Source organism: Diorhabda carinulata, chromosome X (genome assembly GCF_026250575.1).
Source record: "Diorhabda carinulata isolate Delta chromosome X, icDioCari1.1, whole genome shotgun sequence".
NCBI lineage: Eukaryota > Metazoa > Arthropoda > Insecta > Coleoptera > Chrysomelidae > Diorhabda > Diorhabda carinulata.
The window spans coordinates 9,491,225-9,518,990 of NC_079472.1; the positions used below are offsets into that span (position 1 = coordinate 9,491,225).

General features: G+C 31.4%; 1 protein-coding gene across 1 annotated transcript in view; it reads right to left on the bottom strand.

The window, feature by feature from the left end:
- The window catches only part of LOC130901284 (gamma-tubulin complex component 6), a 29,038-nt gene extending 21,364 nt beyond the window's left edge, over positions 1-7,674 (bottom strand). Inside the window, exons 1-6 of the mRNA XM_057812507.1 lie at positions 7,460-7,674; positions 7,190-7,410; positions 2,925-3,384; positions 2,666-2,874; positions 2,321-2,610; positions 410-632 (exon numbers count right to left, since the gene is read on the bottom strand). Of these exons, the coding sequence (XP_057668490.1) occupies positions 410-632; positions 2,321-2,610; positions 2,666-2,874; positions 2,925-3,384; positions 7,190-7,410; positions 7,460-7,607 (1,551 nt within the window). The 5' untranslated portion in view covers positions 7,608-7,674. The remainder of the gene's footprint in view (positions 1-409; positions 633-2,320; positions 2,611-2,665; positions 2,875-2,924; positions 3,385-7,189; positions 7,411-7,459) is intronic.
- Between the last annotated feature and the right edge of the window lie 20,092 nt (positions 7,675-27,766).

Consider the following 27,766-nt stretch of genomic DNA (forward strand, 5'->3'; position numbering starts at 1 on the left):
AAGATACAGAATTGGGTTTGCTAGCAATTTAATGTCTTAAATCTTGACTTTACTGAGAAAAAAAAATGAATAAAATACTAGAACTAACCTGTTTTCTCTTTACTACAATTTAATAAAGAGGTGAATTTCAAATTAAATCAATAAAAATGCCGAAAAAGTCATTTCCGGAAAGCGTCTTAACAAAATATTAATGAAAAATTGAAGATATTTAACCCCTGTTATAATCGCTCGTTCCCGAAATGACTGATGCGTTCTTGAAATGATAATAAATGTTTCAAAGGGCGATAAACTTTGAATTTTTATAAATTTATTTTACAAATTCGTTGCTTTTAAATTACAGCGTAATGGAGACTCTTAATAAAGAAAAACAGACTTTCCTTAGCTCATTACAAGTAAATAAAATACTCACCGAATGAGCACAATTCTTTAATAAATTCATTGATTTTCCACATAAAAGAATATCCGATCTCAAATCAACAAGAAAATCGGGTATTATATCTTCCTTGAAACCATAGCTTCTCGTCCAGTATGTTCTTCCTCTCGATACAATATATTTTGGATTGGCTATTATGAAATATTCTCCATAAGGATCATTTAGCGTTCCTTCTAAAATCCATTGTTTCAGAAAACGACTGAAAATTATAATGTCATTAACTATACAATAAATTCTACATTGTGTTTAATTGTCTTTTAGATTAAAAATTGAAAAAAAATTCATCTGCAAAAGTTAATTGTTGACATTAATTTTAAGGAATATTATTAAGTCGTGCGGCAACATCGCAATCAGCATTCAGAACTTCGATAGCCGACGACTGGGTGACCCCGAAAAGTGAGCTCAAGTATAACAATAATAAACAATTAAATTATCACGTAATTTTTCAATAAAGCTCCAAAGGTTGACAACTTGCGAAAGATAAATATAGTTTAAAAAAATTAAAAACCACAAATGAAACTAAAAAGTTGTAAGTACTTTTTAAATTAAGCTTAAAACAATAAATCAATAGATCACTTACAACATAAATATGAAAATAAAGATAAAATAAGAATCTGTTTTAAAAAGAAAAATTAGTTTTTCATTTGTTGTTACATTTAAAAAATATGTAGCAGCAATAAATTAAATTATTCGTAGTTGTGTTAAATTTATAAAATAGATTTATAAATTTCTAGTTTAATTGTTCAGTTTTTTATCACTGACAGCTTTGTCATTCTTAGGTCTAAAAATTCTCTTTATCTTGAATTCGAATCAGTTTCAAGAATTTCTGACGTAACGTTTTTCTAATATTTCATAATTTGTTAATAAAATTTTATTATTTTTTATCATATTGATGACCTTTTAATCTATTTGCTGAATACTGAGACGTTTGCCCTATGGGTCATTCATTCCATATCAACAAAGGGTGTAAACCTGACCCCCTAAAAAGTTAACGAAATTTTCATGAGAACCTCAATATACCGAATTTAACTGCTAGTTTATTGAAGTGTCTGCGTCTTTTCTTCCATATAATGTAAGCAAAAGACGTAAAATCATGTCAACACATATCCAGACATCAACGCTTGGTCATAGAAGTCAAGTTTAGTTTTTAGTTCATTACGTGTATCAGTGGCCGTGAACTATGCACAGCGTGAAGTTCAAAAAATATGGATGATAAAAATAAGAGTGAACGGTGCGCATAAAGCTGAATGTCAAACGAAAAATTATTGAATGCATTGACAACAATCATAAGAAAATGAAATTGGGTATCGCAAAAGATTTGGAATTGCACCCAGAACTCTGGATACCATTGATGACGAAGAGGACCGTGAATTAACCCAACTTCAAAACCGACTGCTATCACTGATTTTTTTTTGTGAACCAATTGAAAGCAGCCAATACACTACCGATGCCAACGAATCTTAAAATGCTGACTGAAAAATTCAAAGATGTGATTGGAAATTTCTACAATCATTCATTGCTTTTTATGGGTCATTGTTTCAATGTTGTGTCAGCATTTTCTTGACTTCTAACAAGTCGTTAGTAATTATATACTACATTTTAAATGCAATGAATTTGAAATTTTGAACTTTAATTTAGGATTGAAAATGAAAAATGTACTACATATGTATTGACAAATAGTATGGGGGTTTTATTTTATTCTATATATTTTATAACGCAGAATCAGCAGGTTAAACATCGATCAAAAATGACAAACGTTGCCTTTGAACCTCTATATAGCGAAATTCCACCAACTATAATTCGAAATAATGAATTTTTTGTACGGTCCCATGTGTTTCGTTATATCGAAGTTTGACCGGAAAATTAATAATAAAAAAATTAACTTACCTAAAATAAACTTGACAACAAGGATACAAAATCGAATAAAGAACGTAAATTACTTTCTCATTGTTTAAGCTCAACACTTTGTGATATAAGTAATTTAATAAGGCGACACCATTTTCAGTCTCTTCGGAAACTGTGTATGGTCCTATTTTACATACGGACGCCAAAGTATTTACTTGTAATCGGAGTTGATAAGTTTTTTCGTGAAATTGCAAAAATTTAACTGAATCCGGTATGCTACAAACGGCCGTTTGATAAAATTTCAAGTAACGATTAACGCTTTCACAAAATTCCTGAAAAAATACATTCAAATTAGATTTTTATAATTTTTTTTTATACAGTACTCACTGTATATACGTATCCTTGGTATTTGTACTTTCCTGTTTCGATATTTAGAGTGCTCAACTTATTTAATGCTTTACAACAAGTACCGGTAAAGATTAAGTCTTTGCAATAATGTGTTAATGCTTCTGGGGTTATTGCTTCGACACTAATACCGGGAACTAAATAAAACTGACCGAGTTCATCAAAACCGAATGATTCTGAAGCCAAACCAACTGAAAACCTTTATTTAAGTACTGGCATGGAATTGTAGATCATAATTTACCTAATAAGCATTTTAAATCTTTTATAAACTCCTTCCGAGGTATCGTTCTAGTATTAAATACTGCACCGTCTTTAAATAGCCTGAACATATACAATGATTCCAAATTCTCAACCCAAAGAGAAGATAGAGCTCCGAGCTCTGACATAAATGGAGGTTCTTTATCCGGTTCCGGATACCCGAAACTTTCCCATGTCCTTCTAGTACTGTACTTTAATTTTGAGGCCAGTTCCCAAATATCTTCCGGAGTTTTGCTCGGAGATTCATACCCTTCATCTTTGAATAACTCATTAAATGTGGAGTTTTTTATAACTATATTATCATTTGAAGCATCTGTATACTGAATAGTATCACATGTTTGAGAAGATTCCTTTGTATTAAAAGCTTTCTTGAGCGAATATGGCAGTTGGAACATTTTATTGAAATTTTCAAAATCTTTTATAGGTGGCAAAGACGATAAATCCTATAATAAATAATTTTCTTATATTTTATACAGTCTGATTGATTAGTGTGATAAAGTTCAGTGCCTCCTTTGTCTTTCAAGATATCAATTCGAACATTTGAAAATTATTTACAATCTCACAGGGCTGTGACATATCAACTTACATTTCTCAATATTTTATTGTATATTTGGAATTAGCTTGACTCTCCTATATAATTTGAAACTGTAGAGGTAGGTTTATTAAAAAAACTCGAGAAAATAATGTATTGGTATTTTGATTAATCCTCTAAGATTCAATGAATATTACCGAAATATAAAATTTTCCAGAATTGTTACTATTATTCTAATGTTTTAGCAGCAGCAGTTACGAGTTTCAAAATTGGCTATAACTTCTCAAATACCCCGTAGAATGCATCACAACCCTACAATATTGTAATGGGGAAGTCAAGGTGATTCTACATATTCAATAAAATATAGGGCGTCTCATTTAAAAAAATATAACTATGATATGATACAACCCTGTAAGATTGTGAATAATTTTAAAATTTGGAGACGAATAATGGCGAGAATTCCTCAAATTTTCCGAAGGGGTATGTCATTGAGTATGTCATCTAAATATTTTTGATTGTTTCGGTCTTAAATTTTTTAGGGGTCCCTTTGGATTGTAGAGGGAAGTAGATGTTGGCGATGTGTCGTGAAAAACAGGAACAAGAGAATGGTGAGTACATTCGACGAGGAATACCTACTTTCTGATGTAGATTTTAGCGACAGCGATGTCCCGTTATCTCTGCTGAAGCGAACGGCGCTACAGATAAAAGGAAAGGCAACTACACCGTTGCAAGAAGTTGTTCCTGTAACTCTCCCGGTAACAGAAAAGGTCCATGGAATTCCTAAAGAAAGTTTGATAATGCAAAAACCAGATGGAAAAGAGTACAAAGAAAAGTGAAAAGAAACTATGGTGAATAATACATTACAGAGTCTGAGAAACTGAAAAAAATGTAGATTGTGTCAACCAGTAAGCAGAAATAAGTTTAAAAGCATTTTCTCCATTCTGATTGATGTACCTCCAAAACAAAGGATCTGAACGCATCAACCGCTTCTTCAGGCGTAGAGAAACGTTGACCTCGCAATTTTATTTTTGATCTGCGGGAATAAGAAGAAATCATTGTGTACCAAACAAGGACTGTACGGCCCACCAATTCAATGTTTTGACTGTTCAAAAACGTTTTTGTTTGAACTGCTGTTTGAGAACTTGCATTGTGGAGGTGAAGAGTAATTTGTTTTCTGCAATTGATTTCCCTGATCTTTTTGAACACTTCTGGCAAAAAAATGATGGTGTATCATTCAGAATTAACCGTTATTCGTTACTCTCAATGGAACAGTGGAGACATGTCCAGTTATTTCAAAAAACAGGCGAACATTTACTTCGAAGTGCTTCATGCACGATCTTACAGACTTCTTTTAAAGCACCACGATTGAATTTTATATTTTTATTGCTAATGAAGAATGTGGCGAGCAGCTAATCAATAGAATCACAAAGTTGATAGGAAGAAATGAAGCGTCCAACGCTTTTTTCACAATAATACTAGTATTTTTTATTCATTATTTTTTTAAGCTTATATTAAAAATCATTTTATTTGTTTAGTTTGATATGCTTTCAAAGCGTGTCATTTATTTTTTTAAACTATATACAAAAAATTTTCCACTTTTTAGTAATATGTACAAGCAGAGCCGCCAGCCACTCAAAACGGAAAACCTTAGTTTCCGTAGACAGCCGCTACATAATTGCTAACACACATTGTCACATTATAAACTCGACCGACTTCTTCTTTTTCCCTTTTTGATCACAGAATTATAGTTGATATAAGAGAAGCATTACACCGTTGTAAAACTATCTACGGATTTTTATTACAAATATTTTTTTACAAAATAAACTGAACTTTTGAGAAAAAATGTTGATAGAGGAGATATATGATGACATAATAGTAGACTACATAATTTCACTACCAAAAATTGAAGATTGAGTGGATTAAAAATTTTTAAACATGTGTTTTTGTATATATTCACGATTCTGAACCGAAGACCCTGAAAAAATTTCAATTAGAAAGTTCATCTAATTAGAAAACAACCAAAAATTGAAATCGAAGCTTCCTTCAACTAAGGCGAAGGATACTTAATGAGTAATCTATTAAGAAAAAATTGTGATGTAATTATTTTTATTTAAGTTTAATTATTACATAATTCACATATATGTGTACACAATGTCATGTCTTTTATATTTGCACTTAAGTATGTAGTGATTATACCTGTTACAAGAAACACATTTTATTTGTTTGTTTTGTTCACCACAGTATAGGCAAAATTTTTCATATACCATCTGTGCTCGAATAAATAATGTATTTTAATTAGTAGTGGTAGTAATTATTTTTAACTATTGCTAAGGACACTCATTAAGGAGCCTATAAACAAAAATTGAGATGCTAGTATTTTTTATAATGTCAAAAAAATTTCTTGAAGTTCACTTATAGAAATGTATAATATATAAATGTAAAAGAGAATATAGTAAATTTTTTTGACCCTTTGGTCAATTGCAGTAGAAAGGCAAAATATTACTTTGAAAGGATAATAGCACATGCTCAACAAATACCAGATATATTAAATTTAGAAGTAATATATTTTAATTACCCCAGATGCCTGTAATTGTGAAGTGCCATTGTACATTATGCTGAAATTGTTGTTAAAAATATTTTAATAGATATGAATTGTATCCCAAATGATTACCGAAATTATGTAGCCTATTATAATGTCATTATATGTTTCCTCTATTGACTTATGGTCCCAAATGTTCAGTTAATTTTATAGAATATATTCATGGCAGAAATCTGTTGATAACGTCACATGGGTAAGCATTACACTTAGTAAAATGAACTATAACTATATCACAAGCATTACATGTCAGTGGCTGTAAATCTTCTGATAGATTTATAATATTTATAATATAATAATAAACTTTAGGGAACTTGGTTCCACAAGCAGCCCTAAATGCACTGGAGTATAAGCCTGGTTTGTAGTTTATATCAAAACTTCAAGTTAATTTCCTGAACATTTTTAAAATTGATTTATCTTTGTCACTTATGTAAGACTAAGAGAAGGCTAGTAAATAAGCTGAAGGAGTAAGACGATCAAAACTGAGCCAAGTCTGAATAAAGCTCTGCAAATCTTGAAAGTTCCACATTATATGTAACTATAATATAGATAAATAGTCAATAATACATTAAATAAATATCTTCTGCAAGCAATAATCTACTCTTACACTACACTAGAGCAATAAACAATTTTTTGTCTAGTTATTATGCTACATTTAATAGTTTGGGCACTAGTAAAGCCACATAAAAGAAGCATTCTTAAGATATTACAGAATGAAAATTTATTTGATGTACCAAAACTAATAAATAAATGTTCCTCAATACTATTAATTTTTTATTATTGATTAAGTAGAAACAAGCTGCATCCATACAAAGTAACAAAACAAAATTATATTTGTTTAAATTACAACCCTAAATAGAACTTAAGTTATGACGAGACTTATTTCTAGCAATGATTGTGTGGTAGAAGTAAGAGTAATGAGGATCTTATTATTTTAGAAGATGTATCTACTTCATTGCCTCAAAGGCAAAAGAATATTTCAACACTGGTAAGCAATATACCATTTCTTTATTCTAGCAAATTACTTAAACTGAGAAATATATCTTGAAAACACTTTTTTGAAATACATTTTAATATTATAAATCAACAGAAAATAGATGAAAATAAAGTTTTTGCTTACCAATATATTTTCATTTTTTGTCGGCACATTTCTTAGAGCCATTAAAAATTGAAGTATTCTGTTAAAATCATCTGGAACGTCTTTATAACATTGCCGAACATTTTCTACAGTTGTTTTCAACTCATGTGCATGATTTTTCATATTATATTCATGAATAAGCTGAAATTCCCATGATAGAAAATTGCAATAAGGATCTGCCATTCCTTTTAGGTCCTGAAAATCTATAAAATAATATAATTTAAGAAAAACTTCGATATTTCCGTAGCTAACCTTTTTTGCATTCGGAAACTCTTTTCTCTAATAATATTTCGTAACATCTTGTTCTTGCTAATTTTATATCTCTTGGATCATTATGAAATTTTTCACAAAGATTAGTTATCAAGTTGAAAACACTATCGTTTTCCTCTTCACTATACATTATTTATATTTGAAATTGTAAACAAAAAAAAGATTGAGACAATTATTTGACATTTCAATCAACTGTCGTTGAATTGTTGCCAACATGGGCAAACATAGCCAATACAACTTTATGCAAGTGAATACATGATTCTAAATTCGGTTGTATTTCAATGCGAAATAACTAGCTTCCTTATATGCCAAAGATCATTGAAATTTCTTAGAATGTATTCTTTGAGAATATATTTATTAGAAATATTTCATGGACTATTTGCTTCTGATTGTAACCGATAATTCCGAATGAATCGCCAAAATTTTATTGAAAACAGATGAATCGGGAAGAAAGACAAATGATATTTCACAGAGGTTGTTATAACTAAGGAAGGTAGAGGTAAGGAGAACCATATCTGTGTTCCAGAAAGTGTCCATCAAATTCTTTACGTTAGGGAGGCGCTACTATCGCATGAGTGTACATTTCAAATCAAGTGACGACTCTAGTCATTTAAAATTTTTCAAAACAGCATATTCAAATAATACGGACGGTAGACTGAACTGAACGATCATATGATATCTCCTCCGACAGGAGCGCCATTCTGGTCAAATTTTGAATTATAATTTACCGTCTACAAGCGGACAGTTTTTAAGCTAAGTTCCCAATGATATGGTACTCCTTACCTCTACCCTCCATAGGTATAACATATATGTAATACTTCTATATGGAAAGTCTCTATAAGTGGCATCTATTCCACTAATGATGAAAGAATGGCAACGATTAAATCGTACAAGCCGTTTCCGAGATAATTGAGGCGTTCCATAAATAAAACTCACTCCGTATAAATAAACTGTTTACGTCCCGTATGTCGTTCAAGTTCTTGTAAAACTTGCAAAAGCCATCACAATAGTCTATTACATATTTCTTCTCCTATCGAACCTGTATGAGAAAGTGAAAATGCATCAAGCTCTGAAAGTAATGTTTGTTCTTCACGAAGCTCTTCTTTCAATAATCAAGTATTATTGTCAACCGTTTCTGTTTGCGTATTTGGCAACAACAACAAATCTCACAGACCAAGAACTCCTGGATGCAAGAAGTCAATTAGCTTCATCACTTTCAGTAAATAAACTAAACCTCGAATTATCAAATATCGTTTGTGACTTAAACCAGGCCTAGTCTGCTGTTAAAACTAAAACTGTTGTAAACGTGCAAAACAATGTCACCATTAAACTGTTCTGTCTAGTTGTGCCCGAAATAACAGGAGTAATTTTTTGAAAATACTACAATGAGCTCATTCATAGAAATAAAAAATATTCGGTTCGTGAGAAATTTGTCATTGATATGTTTTTCCATTATTTTATTGGCTGTTATATTTGAACTGATACTCTCTTCTTCTTCTTTAGAACTCTTCATGCCCTTATATACATTTTCCACTACTTCATTTATTGGACGTACTTATTCCTGCCTTCCTTGTTTCTGTGCTACTTATTCTAGCCAGGTTTTCCTGAGTTTTCCTTCTCTTCTTCTTCTGTCACTTTTTATCAGTCTTTCTGATCTTCTCTTCTCCAAATGCTCGTTTAAGTTTAAATATCTTCCAAATATTTTGTTTTCTGTTTGTTTGAGTTTAAACTTATCTTCACTTATCCTTTTGATCCTAGCGTTCTCTGTTATTTTTCTTAATTGTTTCATTCCTGCTGCTATTATCTTTCTCTGTGTCTTCTTGTTCTCAGATTTCACTTCCATATAATAAGGTATAGGTACTGCGTTCAATACACACTTCATTTTTATGTCTTTATCGATTCCTTTTTTCACAGAATATCGTTTTATTTGCAGAAAAGTATATTTGATCGGCTCCTTTTACTTTATTCGCTATCTCTATTGATGTTTTTCTATCCTTTGTGGAACTAGTTCATATATCGTTAGTCATTTTAACTGTTCTTTGTCCCTTCCTTATTAAATATTAATCTTGCTCCCTTTTTTGATAACTTATATACTCTCAGGTCTTCTACTGTCTTTTTTCTTGTTTTTTATTCTTCTTTCATCCACTCAAATGTATCAGCTATTATTAATATATCTGTAGTTTATAGTTATTTTGTATTATTTATATCTTCTTCTTCTTTTAATGTTTATCCATTAATGGATGTTCGCGACCACATTTTTGATGGCTTCTCTATCTCTGGCGGTATGGATAATCTTACCAATAAGTATATGAACATAAGAGTATTAAAACTGTATTCTTGTTCTACCCCCATTACAATCTTGACATTGTAGATTTTTTCACTTTTGTTGTCCGTAATTTTTGTCACTAGAAGTTTTTTCCCATTCCGTCCCATACCATATTTTTGTCCTCTCTTTCATTTAATGATGTAATATTCTATGTACCTATGCTCATTTTCTTTTCTACTTTGTGTTCCTGTGACTTCTGAGAGAAAAATTTTAGAACTTTTTTTTTATTTTCATCAAAGGCTACAATATTTTTTTCAATAAATCTACTACTACTACATGTCTATTACTACTATATCACTACTAGTAACTATACCATAAATCATAATTTCTAGATTTTCCTTTCTATTTCCTTCGTTAGCTCCTTCTCCGATTTGTTTTCAAAATCCAAGATCGTTCTTCATTTAAATGGAATCTATCTGATAATGGTATCAATTCATTTTAGTTTTTCAATGCTCCTATCTTATCTGAAAAGCCATCAATTTCTATCAGATATACTTTGCTTCCTAGTTTTTGGAAATTTCTTATCTACATTCTTAAACTCAATGCTTTTGTATTTCCCACATTTTCTTCTATTTTTTTTTGTTATTTGTCGTGTCTACTTCCTGTTGTCATCAGATTTCTCTTTCTATTCTGTTTCTCCATCATTCCTACCTATCTGATCAGTGTATTAATCTCATCTTTCATTCCGTTGTTCTCCTTTTTGATTTTTTGTATCTCTTCATTGTTCGCACTATTTAATTCTTCGATTACTTCTATTCCTCCATCATTTTTATAGTCCTTGTCATAAATTTCTCATTTTTATTACTTTCGCACCATTGTCAAAGGTTCACCCATGACTTTTCACTTCTCTACCTAGGATTTAGGCATACATTTTACCAACTTTCCTATAAATTAAGTATTCAAAATACTTCATAACTCTTCTCTGTATTTTATTTTAGAATTGTTTGGATTTGATGTTTATATGTGGCTGTTGTACGTGTACCATATTATTTTTCTTATATTTCTGGTTCTGAATTATTTCCAAATATATCTGGCTTCACACTACAATAGAGATACTAGCATTTCATCTTATTTTAATACTTGCGTGTATGAAACAAGTCACGTTAACACTATTGAAAAATATGTTCATTCAAATATTCAATAGTTTTATTATTAGATAAAAGAATAAATCGAATACTAAACCTAATACATACCATACACATAACCGTAGTTGGTAAGTTATAAATTCAACTGCGGTAACATATTGAATATGATTTTCAATCGATTTGAAAAATCTATGTGACAAGATACATTTTTATTGGAAAATATTAACGAATTTGGTTATATTGTTGACTAATATCCTTCTTAAACTGGCAATATATTTATACAATCAATAATACTATGATAATTCATTCGCTGGAATTGCAGTTTATAATTAAATAATGCAGGATATAACCACTTCAGAATACTATCATATTTTTGCATGGTTTCAGTCAGGTTTATAATCTTCCATGAATATCAGTTTATTGTTATCATTAATTCTCAATAAAGAAAATGGAGAAAATACATTTTTCAAGCTTAAACAGAAACTTTGGGAGCTTTAACCCTTTCGATACTCTAGGGACATATTGTCGTAGAGAATTTTTAATAATTACTGAAATAATTTGAATGCATACAAATATATTGGGATCTGGGATTTTAGTACTGTTCGGTAAACAGGTAAACGTAAACATTCGGTTTGTTATGTTTTTCTTCAAAAATTTTGAATATTCCTTTGTTCACACTCCGGATTTAATTATTCCAACATTCAAGTTTTTTGACATCATTGCCAAAAACCAAAGACAGTTGTCATCACCTTGTCGTTTATATAACAAAACAATCCCATCTTTCTGTAAATTCTCAATATAAAGATCCACACTAACATGTCTACGGGAAAGCGCACAGTTAACTTAATTAGGTTAAACATTAAATGTATGTATGTGCATATACAATACATTATTATTCATAATTATTCTACAGACATACAAACTTCAGCTTTAGTTAAAAAGTAATCCAAATGTACGAGTATATGACCATTTATAATACACTACATTTTATACGATATATACATAACATGAAACACTCATTTGAACTGTTTTTCACTGCCTCACATGTTTTAGTGTCTTACAATAATATTTCGAATTAAATAAGATGTCTGCTACGCATGCAAACGCGAGTTTTGCGAATTATCGACACGTTAAAATACAATTATATTTTCTATCATTATCTTGATTTAACAAAAAAATTGATTTTGAGATCTGCACAATATTTTGCATTGCTACATTAAGAAAGATTTTGGTTTAGTTTATACGCTTACCCTCAGAGTATAGTATGGTAAAATATTGATTTTTCAATGTATCCAAAAGTCGAATAGTAATAAGCAATGTGTCTTATTTTTTTTTTTTTCATTCCGCATAACCATAAATCGTACATTACACAAGACCCAAAAAAGCCACAAAAATATGCCACGTTGAAAAATAAAGCCATTATGTCCGATACAGCGATGAATAACTAGTAGTACGTATGCCTTCTTGGCTAAATAATTCTTGCCTTAACGACAATTTCACAATTTAGTATATGTTTACCCACCATACACGTTGTATTTTCGAATGGATAAACAACATAGTCGACCAGTTATACATGTTTAAAGGAGAGCAATCATGACCAGTTCATCTGTATCTGTATATTTTACTTATAAACTTGACGTATTCGCAAAAATTTTTCTACTGACACTTCGAATACCATCGAAAATGACTGAACATTATCGGAGGCGATGAAAACATGTTCATAATGTGAGTTTTTCATTTATGATTTTGGAACGAAGTGCGAATGTATGCTATGTCATAACCAATGTTTACCAATAACCAAAATACATCGATTGAGCAAATCAAAGTTCAGACAGTGATCACTGCTTCTATTTAATTTGAGGAGATTGAACTTTCAATCACCTAAACCTAAATGGTCTTGTGGAAAAATCAGGAAAATACCATCCGAACAGCAGAAAGAGGACATTTTTAAAACATTACTAAGGTTCAACCTGCATAATAGAACACTACGTTTGAGTCCGTTAAAGCTAGAAGAGTGAATGTTTTTCAAATTGTAGAAAAATAAGAAATTGAAAACGAATTGGTTCTAGTAAGTAATTGAACATAATGAAATAGTTATATAAAAAATGAGTCGGTCAAAGAAAAGGAAAAAAAATACATGCTTACTCAGCATTCAAGAGAGTTCCTTTGTCCTTAGCATCCTTTATTATTAATTAAAGTTAAAAAATTGGTAACCGACAGAATTCAAATATAAACGACAGGCTGAATAACAGATGTTAATATTCATCTATTGATTAAGTGTGCTGAGTTCGCAGTAATGATCATATTTGGTATTACCGGAAACCAGATTTTAAGTAAGCATTAAATATATAATTTGAAAGAAAAGGTATAATGACGCGTAAAAAATTTTGTATTTATTTGTGGATAAATTTAAGTAACTTTTGGTGCAGTTGGTATAGATTGGTAATCGATTCGCGAGTTAGACAGTACAAATATGAAAGTTCTTGTATTAATATATAATAATATTTATGTGGAACATTTCGAAAGCTTCTTGACCTTAGCGAATGTAATCTTAATCAACTGTACCTGCTTCGCTATGTGACCATTAGATTTTATATAACCTTGTACTCTTGGTATTTTAGGTGGTTAGTGATTGTAATATTCTGTCTAAAGGTTCTAGAAATTCCAACTTTCAGCTATATCAAACCAAATCTAAAATTGTCTATATAGCATGAAAAATAATCGGTTTTGGAGAAGTTTATAATTGATGTTTGCATAATTTTATAGTTTGGTAGTCTATTATCTTTTGCATTCATATTCTAAAATTATTATTAGCTGTAAATATGAGTTATGTGCCCCAATATTGGTGATACTAGACTTTATTATATTAATACTCGCGTGTATAAATGAAGTCACGTTGAGATAATTGGAGAATATGTTCATTCAAACAATCAATAGTTTCATGAATAATGAATATAATAATTCCAAATTCCAACGCGAAACTAGTTAGTAAGTTATTATGTATTATTAGTATCTCGTAACTGTGGGAACGGACTGAATATGATTATTGAAAAAATTAAGAGAACCAAGTTAGAGGACACATTTCTATTGACAAGTATTTACAAAGTTGGTAGCATTGTTGGCTTGTACCCTTCCAAAACTGGCAGTATATTCTTACAATCAATAATAATGATATGTGCGAATTTTTTTACTGTGATTTCAATCTATCAAGTCATATTGGAAAATATACCTGCTCCAGAATCCTTTCATATTATTGGATCGATTTATGCAGGTTTGCACTCTTTAATGTATATCAGTTTATTCTTATCATTATTACGAAACAGAAAAAAATGGAGGAAGTTCTTTCAACATTTTTCCAGCTTAAAGAGAAACTTGGGGATCTTCTATACTTCGAGATATACTATTATATTGAAAAGTCTTTTTTGGATATTGTTCATATTCACAGGACTGACAACTTATATACCTCATTTTGGAAAAGCTTCCACATCAGCACTGCTTATGTGGATGATTATGTATATCATGATGGTGATTAATACTGCTTTTGTATTGGAAACTTCAACAATTGTGGTAAAGAGATTGATGAAATGCAATAGAAATTTACATACTGCATGTAGAATAAAAAATGATTTCTTGAAAAATTTGAAAGAAATAGAATGTACTTACACAAATATTTATTTTATCGTCGAATTTTTGAATCATATTTTTGGAGTTCAGATTCTAATGATTCTAATATTGGATTTTATCGAGACGCTTGTTGATATAAATATTAATTTGACTTTTCCTGATAGCGCAAGTATAATATTCAATTACATCTATCTATGTTTGATATTTGTAAGTATTTATGAACCATTCAATTCAATATTAATTGTATACAGTATGCTCTTCGTTTTGCTTCATTGATTGTTTATAAAATAATTTTCAAAATCGCGACATAATTACGGCATTGTACACCTCAAACTCCAAACACGTACTTAAAATGGATGTATTTTTTGTTAGTCGTAACATTAAATGAAGAATATTATGTCACAGAAAATACCCAATAAAAAGGTCGACTTGCATCTAAATTTCAGCAACACAAATTTAGTTCTTACCAATCGTGGCGCTAGTGTAATAAAAATGTGTCCTTACTGTCAATATCAATTGTCAAATAAATAATCATTTGTTTTAAATTTCTAAGCGGTTTCATGATGTGTATTCTAAATAGGAAGAATTTAATAAAATTTAAAGCTCAACATTAAATTATCACTTGTGTGGAAATCATTTTCTGAAAATTGATTTTACAAGTTCCATGAGAAAACATTTGACGTGTAAAGCATCTGCCTTCATTGTCTACTTCCATTTCTGAAGATCACAGTTACGCCAAAGTTAATGACCGTATAGTAAACTAAGAACATCCATATTCTGTGAAGTACAGTAGATACTGATATGATCGTCGAAGAGCATCAAATTGATAGTCCGTGTCTTCATGCCTCTAGCAATTTACCTATAGAAGAGCCATTGGAATTTCCAAGCTACAGATCAAATTAGTAGCTTTGAAAACCAAAAATCGGGTGTTCTGACTGTAGCTGGAACTAATAAGAACAATTTAACATCTAGGGAAATGGTAATGCATCAAGTTCATCGGAATATAACAGTCAAAACATCAAAATTGAAAAACAGTTTGAGGAATAACAAAGAGCAGTTAAATATATTGAAGAAAATATGTGAAATTAGAACATCTGAATGTCTAGAAGCTTAATACTTTTGCTCTTTCTATGTACAAAAGAAGTCTCTACAACCTTCTATATATATATATATACAAAACATAATATCTATTTACACATATTATTTTATATTTCATGATTTGAAATGTTGGTTTGCCGGTCCTCAAAGGAGAAAACAACTACTTTCCTGGCTAATAACGCGAAGAATATTGAATTACATTTCCTCCTAGTTATTTGAAAATTTGTTTATTTATGCAGCAAGTTTTCAAATATGAATTTAAAAAAGCGAACGATAAAAATGTTTAATACGATCCATTACAAGTCGAGATAACGAACGTCCAACGAACTTCAAAGTTCTGACAGAATACTATAAGGAATTTTGAGTTCGTGATTGATTCTCTAGGTTATTGAAACTGTCGCTTCCGCCACCAAAATACCGTACCGCTGTCACGCTATAGTTTCGTACCGCGATGAGAATAACTGTCATTTTTATACATCTTCGGTAATGCAATGACAAACAACAAATGCATTAATTTACGGAGTGAATTCAATAATCCAACTCACAATTTCTTATAGTATTCTGTTAGTATCTGGAATGGACTGACTTTCGTTATCCCGACTATTTTTAAATTATTCGGATTTTAAAGGTTTTGTTTGATAATTCACCGAAAAAATTGAAATAAACTTTCTAAATCAAGCGTTGATAAAATATATAATCAAGTATTTCAACATTTTGTTTATTAAACGACAACTTGGATTCTGTCCATTTGCAGCCAATCGCATATCAAATTTGTTAATGTTCATGGAATAAATAGCGACTGAGAAAGAAAATATTAAATCGACGCGAATAGAAGGAATATTTAATAGAGTGGGTTTTAAATTGGTTTATAAATCCCACAATACATTAAAACAATTATTGGGCAATCCTAAGGATAAAATACCAAATTTGGAAAAGAGTGGTATATATGAAATTAGCTATGACGACGTTAAAAATTATTTCCAATAATTGATTGTTGGATCATTTGAAAGCATTGAAATTGCTAAATGTAAGAGTAGATTAAATAGAGACAAAGGGCCAATTCTTTACACTCAATTCTATAGTTTAGTAGTCAAGAAATAAATGTGAAAATTCTCGCCAAGGAGACTTTCCCGCTGGCATTAATTTTCGCGGGGGAAGTTTTATTGGTGCAAAAATTTAGTATAAAATACGTAAGTGGTCATCGAAACAGGCGTCATACGTTGTAATTGCGAGTGGTGGTGTAAACAGCAATTTGTTTTGGAGCATTTTCTTTATACATCCGCATGTTATAAATTTTATTGTGTTAGATTGATTTAGCTTGCCTTGTAACTAGACAAATTCTCAAATTATTGAAAAATTTGCGTGAAATTAAATACACCCAAATATTATAGAGCACGAAATTTTATTTCCTATTTTTTTCATAAATACATATTACTATTTTAATTTAATTCAATAAATTTTCTTCGGACTATGAAAAAAATATTTTTTACAATAACAGCAAACAATAAACTTGTATGTCTGACGGTTAATAATACTGGAAATTCGAATATTCTTGAGTTTTTTTTTTAATATAATTTCTAGTGAACAACAATCAAAACAATTCGTAAATTTTAATAAAAATATAAATTTTTCATTCAACCGACGTGAGGAATAGTTGAAACATTAATTTGTATATGGTTATAATCACTTACAGCTCTACAAAGAAATGAAGATTCAGTTTATGGTTTATTAAGCGAGTAAAGGTGATTATCAGTGTTGATATGTAAAAATTTATGAGAATTTGTACAAAAAAAGGTGATATTCAAGTTTAAAAAATATATAATGTGTGCTTTTCTGCATAATTTAATACCAAACAACCAACATTGGGGTATCTTGACTAGATGCGTCGGAAGGTGTCAATACCGAAGCAGCCTTATAATTTTGATATGGAATGCTGAATTATTTTGTATGTGATCGCATAAATTTTTCTCGATATTTAGGTTTGGATAGGAAATTAATTCATTATATAATTGATACATACGGTATATTTTACTTACCTAATCTTAAGCACTAAGTCACAAATTTATTCACTAATATTTATGTACACAAGTAACTAACGTTATCTAATTTATTTGAATAAACTTCCTAGTTCACTTGCGACTGTTCCGACAACAACATCTTAAATTGATCGAATCAAGGATCTCTCAAGGATCAAGGATCAAGGAGCTCTCCTTCATATACCCAAAAGCACATTCTAGATCCTTTGATTTCTGGAAGTTTCTAGTTTGCCGTGAACAAACAAAAAGGCCTTTCTAGAAATTGCCTCTCTAAAAATACTCTCTAACATACTTTATACATATTATACATTTTTTAGGGTATGTGCGTCATGTTAGCCGTTGCAGGAGACAATATAGAAAGGGCAGGATTGAACATTATCAAGAATTGTTACATTCTGCAAACCCAATTTCAAGAAATATCCAAAAAGGAATCATTACAAGATCTTTCCGTTTTTTTAGAAGACCTGCGACCCGCGCTGACCGTTGGAGGCTTCATTAATCTTAATAGAAATGTTATTCCTTTATTATTTTCCAGTATTTTATCTTATACTATCATAATGATACAATTTAAGTATCAATAAACTTATAAATAATAGCTTAGAAACTGATTTTTCATTGCAATTGTTCTCTCTATTCATAGTGTTTCAAAATATATAGTGTCTATTAAATAATATAATTTCGATATACATTCGGAATTAGAATCTAAATTTCCATAGTTAGTTTACAGTCTTTCAGGAAGTTCATAAGTTGCTTTGGGTCTTCTTGAAATAGCTTCTCCAGTGAATGTGATAATTGATGATTCATTTTTCGTTCCTTGTCATATTTTAAACAGTTGAGGGGTGTTTCACAGTTAACTCACTATTGCATATCCGGCCCATTGGTTTGTGATTTCCCACTAGTAGGTGGTGTGTGATACGAGAAAGGATCATTTGTTCACTTCTACTTATATTGTAGGAGTTATAGTTGGGATAATTTTTAAATTCTCTAAGTGCTTCTAGGATGGCAAACAGCAGCAGAGTGGATAGATGCAGAAGGAGATAGTACAAAGGATTTTGACAAGTTTTCGTATACCTAGGCGATTCCAGTTTCATCTTGGTTTTTTGAAGCGTCCGTGTATACTTCATAAAAGTTGCCGTATTCACTTAAGGTTGTTAGGAATTCTTGTTTTATTATGTTTCTAATTTATTGAGGTGGGCAAGTTGAAATTATTTTTAAACGACCATATATGACGTTACAGATTACAGTATTTCTTGTATTCGATAATACAGAAACCGCGTACGAGAAGCTCAGATTTTGTCTTCAGTAAGTAGTAGTAGCTCTCCAGTCTCTCCCTAAAAGCTTTGTATGGGACTTGTACGATGGAAACCCAAACAGATGTGGAGTGCTGTGCTCTGAATAAGTGACTGTATCCAGTGACTGTAGAATCGTTTTTCTAGAGGAATTGTGGACGATCGCTCCGTATTCAAATATGGATTTAATCACTGTTTGTATATGTGTAGTAAACTTGAGTAATCTGCATTCCATTTTTTGAATGCTAGTGATCTGAGTCGGTTAATTGCAGGTTCGCAATTTGTCTTCAATATCAGAATATGCTTATTTTTAATCGAATATCATTCCCAGGAAATTTACTTCTTTCACATATTCTAAGTTTTCTCCATATAGATACAAAGTTTTGGGCTGAAGTTGAGTTCTTCATGAGACACATATCGGTTTTGTTGTCGATATATTGTGGCTATTGGTTTTTCGATGTTTCTATGTGTTGTTATAATATTTTTTCCTCTGCTAAGTCACCGACATACAATCTGCAATTTACTGGTGATTTGCAATTTGCATTAATCGGATTTATCGCTATGAGAAAAAATGTTGTACTGAGATTCGACACTTGTGGTATACTATTTTCTTGTGTCTTCAACTGGGAGTATGTTCCATCAAATCGCACTTGATAATTTATTTTAGGAATTTAGAAATATATTTCAATATGTAGAATCGTATTGATCAGTCGTAGAGTGTTTTTATTATTGAGTATTTCCAGACTATATCGTACTTTGTAAGATTATAAAAAAATATTACGACGCAGTGTTGTTTTGTTGCAAAAGCCTCATGAATGTCTGATTCTAGATTTGTAAGATTATTTAACGAGTATCCATTTTTACGCCACACTGTTCGGGTATTATCAATTTTTATGATTCCTGATGCCATAGAAGTCTAGAAATAAGAGGATTATTGCCAGGGCATGCGCAGGTGCTTTAGAGTATTTTAATGAATTTTCGAGTTCGTCAAGGGTTATTGCGATGTTTAAATTTTTCGTATTCTGCATATTGTTGATGTTACTCTGATGCGGTCTTTATAAACAGTGTTATTGAGCTCCAGAAAATTTATTGTTTAGGAATGTTTTGGTTTATATATTCTTTGGAATGTTTCCAATATAGTGGACATTGGGGTTGAGCTATTTATTGTTGAAAAATATTCTTTCCACAATTACTGTTTGGCCTCTTTGATAGTGTATCTAACAGTGGCTCTGAAGCGTTTGAATTCGATTGAGTTCTGCTCTGTTTTGCTTCTTATGTATGTATGTACGGATTTGGGGTCTCTTATACACTGCGACCCAAAGGATCTATTGTATCCCCCTTCCTTGCAGCGATACTGTAGGATCTAGCGTTTACAGCTGATCAATTAATCCCACTCCTTTCACAAAGTTTATAATGTGGGATGGCTTCAATTGCCAGAGATCATCGTCTTCTATTTCATACGCTCCCAGGTATAATGCTCTGGAGTTCCTTAGTGTTTAACACTTCGAATGTGGATAAAGATTTCCTCCTCTGTGCAACAAAACCGGCACGCCGCTTTATCTACTAGGCCATGTGTTTCTGAGGCGAGTTTTCAGATGTTTGTTGAGGCGACAGTGCCCCGATAGAACTCCTGTTAGTATTCGTAGATTGTTCTTACTTAAGTTGATACATTCTGCAGATCTACTCTGGTTATAGTTTCCCAAAAGTGCCCTTGTCTGTCTCTATAAACCTTCTTTTCCAGTGCTTTTCCTATTGCTCTGTTACTGACTGCACAGAAGGGTTGAGGTCCCATGAAGGGCTTGTCGAGCTCATCAGCTATTTCATTAATTGTAGGGTAATTTAATTTTTCTTGCCTACCTCGTTTAATTTTTCTAGGCAATCCCAAACGAGTTTGGATTTTATGATGTTGGAGCTTAGAGCTCTAATAGCTGCTTGACTATCGGATAGAATGATAATCTCCTGTTTATTGCAGTTCCATCTACTGTTTTTGATTTATCCGTATACCATTTAATAGCATTTTTGTTTATGTCTTGCATGGTGCTTTGGTCCCACTTGCTTTTACAGTTTATTATTGAGGTAAAGTTTTTCTGAAAGCTAAACTTTTTCTATTTGTTAGTTTGGTAAAAAAAGTATACTCCTTAATCGATGTCTGCGTTTTCATCTATTTCATGGAGGTTTTCTTGAGAGAATTCTCGAAATTTGCTCCAATCTGCTGATAGTTATCACTATCGTATAAATACTTTGATACATCCCAATTTAGTTTTTGTTAGAGAGGTGGATGACATATTGTCATATTGATAGCAGAGTCATCACCTATTCTTATGCCATATCCAGTTTTTTTGACATTATAGGTTTCCAACTGTTTTCCGAATTTTTTCTCAAAATTTGTTTGTTTAGAAGAGTCCCAGACGTGACTGTGGTCATTAACATCTACTACTACTAACTGACGAGCTGGAATTTAATTTTGTAGATCAGTAATCTCCTCTTTTGTAGGCTCATGATTTGGGGGAATGTATATGTTACCCAAAGAAAAGGTCAACTGCTTCAATTCTTGTTGTAAGCTGGATTGTATTTTTGATATAGGTCGCTACTCCACCACTACGTTGGAATTTCTGGAACCCTTGGCTATATTCATAGTGAATACACTGTTTACTCCAACACTCACGATTACACTGTCTGACGCGCGTTTTGATAACTAAATATTTGTCTTCAGAGACTGAAGGTGAACTAGATTAAAAATAAATAAAAAAAGACAAAATAAACGAAAATTGAATAAAATAAGTTCACAAAAAAGACACTGTAAAGATAAATCGCCTCATTTTCGAAGTTCATCGACACCTTTAAGTACTTAGGAACAATGATGAGCAACAAAAATGATACAAGGAATGTGACAAAACGAGGAATTAATGCGGGATATTCAGCATATATTAACTACAAAATTATAATGAGGAGCAAGAGAACAAGCCTAACAACCAAATTAGAGTTCACAAGACCTAACCAGTAGCTACATAGGCCGCTGAAACTCGGAGACTTACAAATATGGACAAATATGAATATATGAGAGGAGAATAATTAGGGAATTAATAGACCAATAAAAGCTGGCAATAATGGATAAAGCTGACATATGAACTATGAAATTGAATATATATTAGAAAATGAGGATATAGTAGAGCATATGGTCCGAATATGGGCCCTCATTTTATTTTTTTGAAATAACTTTTTTATTTCTTCATTGTGATTGTATGTAAAAAGGTTTATGAACGTTGTCAAGACCTATTATATAAATTCCAACGTCAACTTTGCTCAGAAACGTATAATATATTTATGATTATTAATAACACAAAACAATAACATAACTAAAAATAAATACATAGTCAAAAAAAAAAATTAAAAGCAATCCTATCTGCAAAAAAATAAACTACACAAAACTACTGACAAAAATCACACACGTAGGCATCTTTCTCAGCTGCGGAGCACTACTCATGTGCCCATAAACGACAAATAAGACATTGCACTCAAAGTTCTCCCCTAATGTTTTGAGAAAAGCGTTCGTCACATGTTGCGTCGTTGTTTTCTGGGATACACTGTCCAATTTGGTCTATGTCAAGATCATCATCTGCTAGTGCAGTTCTCCATCCCCTTCTGAGCTTGATTCTTCTGTTGTTCTTCTTATGGCCTTCTTTCGACTTTTGCTGGATTCTACTTCAACTAATTTCCTCTTTTCTTTCCATTTTTCGCCTTGTTTAATTTTTCAATTGATACTTCTAATTTTGTTTTATAAGGGGATGAAGTTATAACTTGTGATTTGAGAGGCTTCCGTCCTCTTGTAGTTAATCGCTTCTTAACCAGTGGAACAGGTGAAATATCCCCACATTGGTGGAACAAATTGTCCTCCTGCACTCATCGCTGCAACTACAGTTATTAAAGAACCCCGCGCAGCCGATGTTATCGAGAACACCTGGCGTTTTCCTTTCCTTGCAATAACTTTGGGCAATCTACTTGGAACGACAGAAAGGCCCGTTAACGACTCTGTGAGGTGCAAAGTTGTGTTTTTCATACAGCGCCTCAAGCTGGTTAAAAAATCGGTGACATTTTCCTTGTTAAATCCAAGCGCACGTGCGAATGAAGTGCCAGTTGGTCTACGCATAGACAATTGCTCCTTATGTCGGCTTAAAAAAGGGATGCTTTATATAATTTCTAATTGACATTGTGACATTTTTTTGTCAAACCATAAAACTGTGCTCCCATTTTGAGAATATAGTCGACTAACTCGTTTTCTGCATCATTTCCAAGAACTGTGCTTCGGCCTAGGAAGGTTACTAGCTTTGGCTCTCTTTGCCAGCCTTTGCAATGTGCTTCTTGGCACATTAAACGTTTTTGATAAAGTTTTTAAGCCCATTTGTGAATTATTGACAGAATCAATAGCCTGTTCCATATGTTGAGTGTTTCATTTTTTTCTCAAGTTTTTCTTCACAAATTTTCAATTTCTTCCTGGCGAGGACATGATTACTACCTGAAAAAAAAGTTCATATAATACTTTGGTCCGAATATGGGCCCTGGCTCATATTTAACACACTTAGGGGTCCCATATTACATGAACTACAATTCGCTATACAATTAAGGGTTAGGAAAAACATGTTGACATTAGAATAAAATTAAATGCTGAAAAAGTATTGAGAAATATAGAAAATAAGGGATTTAAACTTAGATTAAGGAGTTATTGGAACGATCAAAACACATCAATCACAATAGCTTAATATAAGCATGTAAGATGGTTCCGGGAAACGGTAAAATAGGTATTGACAATATGTAAATGTAAACTCAAGCCTGATCTGGCAGATAGCGACACGGAGTTTCGAGATGAACCATATTGAGTGCCTGGCCCATATTCGGACCATCTCCTCTAAATACAAATAAAGTAAAAAGAATATAATGGTACGAACACATTAAAAGAATGGAAAAATGGAAAAACTAATAACCCTGCAATGGCTTCCGGGAAACACCGAAGCGAACGGAAATGAAATATCTGATAAACTCGCTAAAGCGGGGGCAGACAAGACAAACATTCTCTCGAAGTGTAAAATACTAAGGAACTCCGGAGCACGATACCTGGGAGCGTATGGAATAGAAGACGAAAATATCTGGCAATTGAAGCCATCCCACATTCTAGACTTTTTGAAAGAAGTGGGATTAATTGATCAGCTGTAAACACTGTATCAGTATTGCTGCAAGAAAGGGGACACAGTAGATCCTTCGAGTCGCAGTATATACGAGACCGCAAATCCATACATACATAAGAAACAAAACAGAGCAGAACTCAATTGAATTCAAAGGCTTCAGAGCCACTGTTAGATACACTATCAAAGAGGCCAAACAGTAATTGTGGAAAGAATATTTTTCAACAATAAATAGCTCAACCCCAATGTCCACTATATTGGAAACATTCAAAAGAATATATAAACCAAAACATTCCTAAACAATAAATTTTCTGGAGCTCAATAACACTGTTTATAAAGACTGCAACAAAGTAACAAACATCTTCACAAGTGAATACCAAAAATATTCTAGCGACAAAACATAATATCATTTAATAAACAGTATATTGTTTGAAACACTATGAATAGAGAAAATAATTCCAGTGAAAAATCAGTTTATAAGCTATTATTTATAAGTTTATTGATACTTCAATTGTATCATTATGATAGTATAAGATAAAATACTGGAAAATAATAAAGGAATAACATTTCTATTAAGATTAATGAAGCCTCCAACGGTCAGTGCGGGTCGCAGGTCTTGTAAAAAAACGGAAAGATCTTGTAATGATTCTTTTCTAGATATTTCTTCTAATTCGGTTTGCAGAATGTAGCAATTCTTGATAATGTACAATCCTGCTCTCTCTATATTGTCTCCTGCAATGGCTAACATGACGCACATACCCTAAAAAAAGTATGATGTGAAAGAGCACTGACTAACTTCCGTAAAATAAGTATGAATAAGAAAATGTTTATAGAGAATTTTTGATTGATCGCTAACTACATTCATTTTTTCATTTTATTAAATACTGTTGCTGAAAAATATCTGGAGTAATCTATTCTATTTTCAACTGTGTTTTTTCATGGATTCTATACTGAAAATTCAATTTATTTTGTGAGTAGTATAGTCATTCATAACATTATGGGTACTTCACATCACGTAATATATAATTCTGATCATACGTACTCGATCACTGAATATGGATCATGAAGCCGATTTTTCTCTAATATGTTATCAAACTAAATGTTTTTCGGATTTGTCGCCCACTTTTTTGTGACCAATTTACATTATGTTTTATGACTGTTTCTAGAGAGGCAATGTTTAGAAAGGCCTTTTTGTTTGTTTACGACTTCCAAAAATCATGTTTTTGGGTATATGAAGCAGAGATCTAGCAGCCGTGAGTCGGTCAACTTAAAATGTTATCGTCGGGACAGTGACAAGTGAACTAGTTTATTCAAATAAATTAGATAACGTTAGTTACGTGTGTACATAAATATTAGTGAATAAACTTTGATTGTTTCATGTTTTATACTGAATTTTTCCCACCAATAAACCTTCTCCCGCGAAAATTAATTCCAGCGGAAAAGCTTGCTTGGCGAGAATTTTCACATTTATTCCTTGACTACTAAACTATAGAGTGGGCTGTAAGGAATTGGCCCTTGGTCTCTATTTAAGCTACTCTTACATTTAGCAATTTCAGTGCTTTCAAATGATTCAACAATCAATTATTGGAAACATTTTTTAACGTCACCACAGCTAATTTCATATATACCACTCTTTTCCAAATTTGGTATTTTATCCTTAGGATTGCCCAATAATTGTTTTAATGTATTGTTGGATTTCTAAACCAATTTAAAATAATTTAAATTTAATTTAAAATATTAAATTTGATATGCGATTGGCTGCAAATGGACAGAACTCAAGTTGTCGTTTAATAAACAAAATATAGAAAAACTCGATTATATATTTTACTAACGCTTAAATTAGGGAATATGGTTAAATTTTTTTAGTGAATTTATAAACAAAACTTTCAAAACCCAAATAATTTGAAAAAAAAATTTTGATACGATCATTTTATTAGAAGTCGAGATAACGAAAGTCAGTCCAGTCCTTTTTTCAATTCATAACTGGAAACTTGCTGCATAAATACATGGACTATCAACTTCATGCTCTTCGACGATCATATCAGTATCTACTGTACTTCACAGAATATGGATGTTCTTGGTTTACTATACGGTCATTAACATTGGCGTGGCTGTGATCGTCAGAAATGGAAGTAGACAATGAAGGCAGATAGGTAGGAATAGGTGGGATAGCTTTGAAAGTCAAAATTTTTCTAATTGAGCTAGTAAAATCACTTTTCAGAAAATGATTTCCACACAAGTGATAATTTGATATTGAGCTTTGAATTTTGTAAAATTCCACTAGCGCCACGATTGATAAGAACTGAATTTGTAGTGCTGAAATTCAGATGCAGGTCGACCTTTCTATTGGGTATTTTCTGTGACATAATATTCCTTATTTGATGTTAGGACTAACAAACTACATCCATTTTAAGTACGTGTTTAGAGCTTGAGGAGTATACGTATCTCAAAAATAATGCTGCGATATTGAAAATTATTTTACAAACAATCTATGAAGCGAAACAAAGAACTTACTGTACACAATTAATATTGAATTGAATGGTTTATAAATACTTACAAATATCAAAAATAGGTAGAGGTAATTCATTACTATTCTTGCACTATTAGGAAATGTCAAATTAAAATTTATATCAGCAAGCGTCTCGATAAAATCTAATATTAAAATCATTAGAATTTGAACTCCAAAAATATGATTCAGTAATTCGACGATAAAATAAATATTTGTGTAAGTAAATTCAATTTCTTTCAAATTTTTCACAAAATCATTTTTTATTCTACATGCAGTATGTAAATTTCTATTGCATTTCATCAATCTCTTTTTCACAATTGTTGAAGTTTCCAATACAAAAGCAGTATTAATCACCATCATGATATACATAATCATCCACATAAGCAGTGCACATGTGGAAGTTATTCCAAAATAAGGTATATAAGTTGTAAGTCCTGTGAATATGAACAATATCCAAAAAAGACTTTTCAATATAATAGTATGTCTAGAAGTATAAAACATCCCCAAGTTTCTCTTTAAGCTGGAAAAATGCTGAAAGAACTTCCTCCATTTTTTTCTGTTTCGTAATAATGATGAGAATAAACTGATATACATTAAAGAGTGTAAACATGCATAAATCCATCCAAAAATATGATAGTATTCTGAGGAAGTTATATTTTCCAATATGATTTCATAGATTGAAATCACAGTAAAGAAATTCGTACATATCATTATTATCGATTGTAAGAATATATTGCCAGTTTTGGAAGGGTACAAGCCCACAATGCTACCAACTTTGTGAATACTTCTCATTAGAAATGTATCCTGTAACTTAGTTCTCTTAATTTTTTTAATAATCATATTCAGTCTGTTTCCACAGTTATACTAATAACTTACTAACTAGTTTCGCGTTTCATTATTCATTTTATTTATGAAACAATTGATTGTTTAAATGAACATATTTTCCAATTATTTCAACGTGACTTCATTTATACACGCAAGTATTAAAATAATAATGTCTAGTATCACTATTCATATTAGGATCATATTATTATGTTAATAAATTATTATTTTCATACAATGAGAAATATTACGGAGACCAGTGGAGTTTGAAAAAACATTCAGTATCAGTATTGGGAGACACAACTGATATTTATAGCTAATAA